This window comes from Limulus polyphemus, unplaced genomic scaffold (genome assembly GCF_000517525.1).
Source record: "Limulus polyphemus unplaced genomic scaffold, Limulus_polyphemus-2.1.2 Scaffold92, whole genome shotgun sequence".
NCBI lineage: Eukaryota > Metazoa > Arthropoda > Merostomata > Xiphosura > Limulidae > Limulus > Limulus polyphemus.
In genome coordinates this window covers 572,967-580,121 of record NW_013665702.1, presented here as the reverse complement: position 1 = coordinate 580,121, position 7,155 = coordinate 572,967, and the positions used below count along the sequence as shown (strand labels likewise).

The 7,155-nt window shown below is 29.5% G+C and overlaps 1 protein-coding gene across 3 annotated transcripts in view; it reads left to right on the top strand.

Moving 5' to 3' along the window:
- The window catches only part of LOC106468873 (serine-rich adhesin for platelets-like), a 59,852-nt gene that overhangs the window by 19,981 nt on the left and 32,716 nt on the right, over positions 1–7,155 (top strand). For all 3 annotated transcript variants that reach the window (XM_013929324.2, XM_022397997.1, XM_022398005.1), the window contains one exon: positions 5,943–6,076. In XM_013929324.2, coding sequence (XP_013784778.1) covers positions 5,943–6,076 — 134 coding nt within the window. The remainder of the gene's footprint in view (positions 1–5,942; positions 6,077–7,155) is intronic.

The window sequence follows — 7,155 nt, the reverse complement described above, 5'->3', positions numbered from 1 at the left end:
GTCGTGTTGATGTCTTTTGTGTTGTTGGCACCTTAGTTGATCTAGTTTTTTGTTATGGCGGGTCTTTTTTTCTTTGTCTTCCTTGCTGTTGATTAGGTTAATGTTGCATTGTATGAGTCCATAAATTTGTTGTTGAATGCAGCAGGCCAGTTGATGGTGTAGGTTAATTTTTTGTTTTTGAAAGTCATTTAATTTTTTGTATTTTAAGTTTAACATAGCTTTTAGCAGTTTTTTCTGTAGGTTATGGATAATGTTTGTACACTGATTAAGATTTTTGGGTACTTTTACTTTGACAAAATTAGGGATAAGTTTTGTGTTTCGGCACTGTTGGATAAAAGAAATGTCATTTCTTCTATTGACAATTTTGGGGTTCAAGTTCCTTAGTTTCGTTAGTATCGCTCATGCATGTATGGTTAACAATGGGGTAATGTAAGTAAGTTGAAACATATTGGATATATAGAAACAAAGACAAACAAACGAAAAATTGAAGAAGCCCTACTTATACAAGAACTCAAACTAAAATTGAAACAACATAAAGGAACACCTTTATACCTATATTAATTAATCACCTAACATCTAACTGCTATGCCTCTTACAATCTCGTACCTGTTCACACTCTCATCCCTAAGACGTGCCCAGTAACGGTCAGTTTCAAACTATCTTTGTTAACCTGAAAATGACCTAAGAAGGTCGAAACATTGTTCTTGTACTTTATTTTAATTAAAGTTTTTAATACCCATACCAGCCATCTAAATAAATTTACTGTTATCAGTGATTTAAGACCTGATCTTTCAAAATGGGGTCAAGTCAAGTTAGGTTACAGTATTTTTGCTAATAATAATATTCTTAGTTGATATAAATTAATTGCTAATGTAACAGGCAGTGCCTTTAGGGCTAATTGTTGGAGTTTCATTTATACTGCCGATTACATCAAATTTATTTAGTTGAGGATTGCAGTGGCGAGTGAAGCTCACAAGTCGCTAAATCGAGGTAATTTACAGTTAGAATAAAGAAACAGATTCCAAGACTAACATTGAAGAAAATATAACAACATTTATTAAATCTTTCCACATAGTATACACTGTTAATATCAATACTTAAACATTTACTAAACCATTAGTTTCTCACAACTTTACTTTTCACCTTTCAGTTAACAAACTTCCTTTAATTACCTTAATTGATCAAGAGAGATAGCAATTCTATTCTTACAACAGAGTTGGGCCAGTATACTTTTGGAGGTTGAGATCTTCAGGTTCATATTGGAGAACTTCAATTCTTCCTGGAGAGAACTGCTACAACAACTACAACTACTAATAGCAACTCGAGAACAACTGATTTTTCGGCTTCAGACATGAGTTTTTAACCCATATTTTTTTTGTATTCAGTCGACCTTCCAAATAGTGTTCCTAACTACCTGCAAGTAGTTCTAACACTTTATTGGTTGATCTGTACAAATTCTCGGACTAGTCCAAAACCATAACCAAAACTCTCAAGTGATTGGTTACTGTTATGGTGAGTTAGCTGGTTGGCTTCTCAGTTGTGCCAGTACACCAGTGTTGTGTAAGCAAGATATCAGTAAAGTACCGCTTTTACATGTTAACATCAACTTTTTCATAGCCTCCACAGTACTAACGAGTTGGCATCAGTAGTAAATCACTGCCAATCACTTATGCTAGCGTTTTTCTCAACATCTCTAATGTGACTTCATTTTTTATAACTTTTAAGTCATGATTCTCTAACTCGTGATTCTCAATACCACTTAACCAGCTAGCTGTACTTTCCTAGCTCTTGACCTTATTTCGATAATACAGGCATTTTTACTTATGCCATTTCTTCATGTATATGTTCACTTAAAACCTCAGAAAATTGTTATAACCTCTTTCTTCAACTCTTTTAAAATGCTAAAATACTATTGTAAAATTCACTCAGAAATATACAGTTGCTTCACTGATAAGATATTTTCAATAGATTATAAGTTATTTTATTTATATACATTGTTATAATATGATAAACTTAACAATAATATTTGATGAATAAAGATTTAAGTCAGTGGGATATTTTTTCCATTGCTGAAATATTCACTAAATCTATTTAAGCCTATCTGATGTTTACTCATAGAATAATATTTCTGTAGCTTTCAAACAGCAGTGATTTAAAATAAAACAATATCAGGAACAACAACAACAAAATCTAAATAAACTAAAAGAATTCCCAAATCTGTGGTTTGTTTCTGTCTTCTAAGCTAAATTCAATTATTATTTTCAGCAAAACTTCTGTTTAGTCCCTTCCCAATAAAATTAATTAAAGCATAAATTACATATTACACCTCTTTATTGACTCTACATTGATGTCATTTGATCTTACCATTGTAGCTATTTTCAAAGCTGTGCATTATTAGTAGTCACTCAAATCTCCTGCTCCGAGATCATAAAAAGGGTGGAAACTGAAGGACGCACTAGTAAAACCAGTAACAGAGAGAGAGAGAAAATCAAATGAAAAAGAAAATATGAATAATTATATTTTCCTATAGCTTACCATACTCACTAAATAGTAAACTTATCTGATTTGATGAAGATTTCATTTCATTTCATGAACATCAGAAAAAAACAACTCATGATTACAAACATTGTAGCTCAATAAAATCATAATATATATGTATTGAGAATTAACACCACCTTAAACAAAGAACAACACATCAAGATATCTTTATTAAGCTTTAAGCAATCCCAACTTCTTGTACCTGATAATACAAAAACTTTATCCAAATATTCTTAATTCTCAGTAATTAAACAGCATTTGTTTAATTTCTAAAACCTTTTTTTACTGTTAAAATTTGTGTACTTGACAATGATTGCACCAGTGATCAAAAAGTTACCTGTTCTAAAAACAAATCTTCCTTACTCTAAAAGCTGTAACTTGTAATAAAATAATATGCATCAGCACTTAGCAACAAAACTATAACCTGATAATTGTTTTTAGGCCTGTAATGATGTTTATGTTTAAAGCATAATATACACGTTGATTTGTTGAAAAAGTTTTTTTGTTATACCTTTGGTGATATAACAGCAAAATAATTTAGATGTAGAATTGAATTGATATTTTTTCTTTAATGATAAGTTTTACACACTTGGGTCTAGGGTAGGTTATTCCACTGTCTTTAGGTTTAATTAAAAAAAAAACCTTAGGCTATCTTATCACATGATGATAAAGTTAAATAACATTTTATTTATAGTTTTGCAATTGTTTGATGAAGACTTCTAATAATTTATTTTTACTTTGAGTTACAGACAAAAGCAAAGTAAAAATTACAAAGGATTTCAATGAAGTAGTGTTTCAGCTGAATTTTACATAGAAATATTTGAAAATGTACTTAAAATTGTTTTATGTTCTCGAAGTGTGATCGTTTTTATGTGAACAAAATTCACTGAAGGAAGTGCTGGGGTTCTCAGTTGTTGTTTTTTACGAAACTCCAGCCTTTCATTTTATTTATGGGTATGTCAGCTAGTTAATCTAGAAAATGTGTGTCCAAAAACATTTTATGAAGTGGTAAAAAAATATAAAAAGCTTGAGAAAACCCTGTATTCAGACTTCAGACACAATGATTTAGAAATAACTTATTTTTTGTAATCCTAAACTTTGTACTTGAAATGTATTTTACTGGTAAAGCATTGTTTAACTTTCAACAGATTTGTGTACACATTCACATACTTGTTATTTGAGGCATCTCAGTATTGTTTACATGTTTATTAAGCATGTTTACAACAGTTTTGGAGCCTTACCTGTTATATCTATAACTATGCCGTTACTTGAGCTCTCTGTAACCAACTAAGGAAAATGAATAATCATAACTAATTTTATTAATTAGGCAAATGTGTACTTAACCAAAGTAAAAGACCAGTATTTTTTTTATATTTCACAAGCAGTCTAGATTTAAAGTCAAACAACACAACAATTAGAATAACATCAATGCGTTTGTAAAATAAAAGTTTTGATAGTTATAACATTATCTTACATAGTTTGAAAACCATTAGGGGATGAATATGAATAAAACTGGAAAGTTTGTTCAGATAATATCTTATTATTGTGTTAACAAGTAACAACATTTAACCTCTCTGCACTAGCTGCAATAATATTTCATTTTTACAATGATGATATGATATCAGTTAAATTTTTAAAAGTTAGATATGTAATACTGTAACCAAATTTTCAGTATTTTGTATAAGAAAGAAGACTTCTTATGATGATAATAATATGGTATGTTAGATTAATTAGTGTAGACCATATGGTCTGAAAGTAATCTAAAATAAGTCAAAGTTAATATAACTATAACATATTTTGCAAATGATTAGCTGAACCAGGATATAATTCAGTGATTTCAAAGCTTGTATCTTTATTTCTAGTAATGTGAGTGATATGAAAATTAAAACAAAGAGAAACATTTGTTTACAACGTTTTTTAACTGAAATTGAATAGTTATAATTATTTAAAGCATTGGGAAAAAGGATGCTCTTTTTAAAAAAAACAATTAAGAAGTCATTACTTATACAGTCATACCACTTCCATTTTAACTTAATTTAGACATCAATTATACCAAAAATATCTTTCTCCCCAAAATTCTAAATTCTTCTAAACAAAAAATTTATTCTGTAACAAGTCTTCATTATAAGAGCTGCAGATGTCCGAAACAATACTAACTTTGATTAAAACAAATCACTAAAGTCTAAGCTCATTCTTAGAGAGTCTGTAAAAAATGAAGATACAAAAATCTACCATGGCAACAATATATAATCAGTTATTGACCTAGGCTTTAACTGGATTGCTGTAAGCTCCAACTGTGTTGATTTTAAAAAAAACTGGCAAAATCTTCTATGGTAATTAATAGCCTGATCAAATAAAAGTACTGATATCTAATGTTTCTTTTTAATATTGACTGGCTGTTTTTATTAATTTCTCAAGGGGGTGGGCAACATAGATCTGCACCTACTTGTACAACATTAACAATTAATTTCTGAAAAAAATGGGTCTGGCTCACCCTAGACCCATGCATTTTTATACAACATTTAAAGAATAGTTATTAATTCCTAAAACAATTAGGGTCCATACTCCCTTTTCTGAGATTTGCACTTGTTTATACAACATTAAATAATATAGTTACTAAATTTTAATCAAAAACAAGACAATGTGAAAAACATTAAATTTCAAATTTATTTAACACTTAAGTAGTTAGAGAGCCAAGCATTGGTGCTGCCATCCAGTTGTTTTCTTTTTAGTTAGCAGTTAAAAATTATGTAGCTTTACACTTAATAAGAAATAAACATAATGGTAATATTTTGATTATGTGGATAGTTGGAAGAATCAAAAACAGTATATAATTGGAAACCCTAATTCAGATAAGTTGTTTATTTTTGTGACAGTCTATTTATACATAATTTTGATTAATTTATTGTTGGAATAATCAAAAGGAGTATATAGGAAATTATCTGCTTATTTTTGTGTCAGTTAATTTAATAATCAATTGTTGGAAAAATTGAAAACAGTAAATAATTAATTAGAAACCCTAATTTTGATTGGTTGCTTACTTTTGTGACAATTGATTTAATCATAATTTTGATTAGTTTACTAATTTACTAATTGATGCAATCATTGCCTACAAGTAACCAACTTTTAATTTGACCAGTACTATTGATACGTACATTGTTTGTAGGTGAAACTTCTCGGATCTGCACGGAAATGAAAGTTTAATCTTTTTTCATTTTAATTTGTGAATTACATTAAATAAATGTTGTAAAATACTTTTGAGTTAAAAATTGTTGAAAGATATTTAGAATTATTTTTTTATTCAAATTTTGAAACATGATATGCTGGTGTGCACTAAATACCTGAATGGTGTTTTTTAGTTTGGAAAGGAATATGAAACTCATTCTCTTTTTATTATTTTACAGATACAACTGGCACACCTAGTAACAGTGACAGAACACCACCAAGTGATGACCGAGAAGTTGTTGTTGTTTCTCCTGATCCTGTTGCCCAAGTCAATCAGATGGAAGAAGATGAGCGACTTGCAAGGATACTACAGGTAAGAACATTGTTCACTAGAACATCTATGGAGATTTTGAGTCCATTTTACTTCACCATATAGTATCCTAAATTAATTTAGGTATATGAATAATGCTATGACATTTCGTTGAATTCATTATTCAATATTATACAGCATACCAACTGTTTAATGCTCTGTAGAGTTGCAGAGAGAGAGGGAATTAATGTTTAGAAATAGTAAAGCATAAAACACTGTCCTAGGCTAGATTTCAATGTACTTAAGTTATAGATACAAGATTAATTGTTAAGACAAATTATGAGGTCAGCATGAATAAATTATAAATGATGAAACTGGATTTGTTAGAATATGAAATACTTTCTTGTTTTTGTAACATTGAAATATTGTAATAACTCAAAATAAAACCAAAAAATATTTCTAAAATTTCTGTTTCTAATTTATGTTATTTGAGGGCATGGCCTACTGTCTTTCACAATTTTGAACTGTATCTCATGAACCATTCTTCTGATGCAAAGGTACCTGTGCTCAACATGGCACTAAATGTTTGCTTCAGACCATCAAACTTCATTGATCCTTTGCTTGTGCCATTGAGATAGTAAAATTGAAATAGCTGCCATTCATCCCATTTTTTTATCCATTGGAAATTAATTTTGGGGGGAAGGTCCCCCTCATCTTCTCTGTCACATAGAGAGATACAGTTAATGAGCCCAAAAAATTAATCGATTAGTGAATTACACTACTTATCCAGCTCTAGCTGTAATTTTTTTCTTGTTATGGAATCATTTTTTTCTAATTATGCATTAATTTCTGTTCAGTATTTATTTTATACCATTGTAAAGTATTACCTGGTGCTCATAAATTATTTTATTTAACCCTTTATATACGGGTCACAGGTGAAAGGCCATGTCATCTCGTTTGACTCAAATTCAAAATTTTATTGAACTACTATTTCAAGAAGTTATGTCAATAAGTTTGGTATCAAACTGTAGAGTATAACTCAAATTTTAGAACTATACATTACTCAATTTGTTAATTTAAAAGTAAATATTAAAAAAACACAGATAAATGTAGATTTTTGTGTGTCACGTGGTATGTTGAAT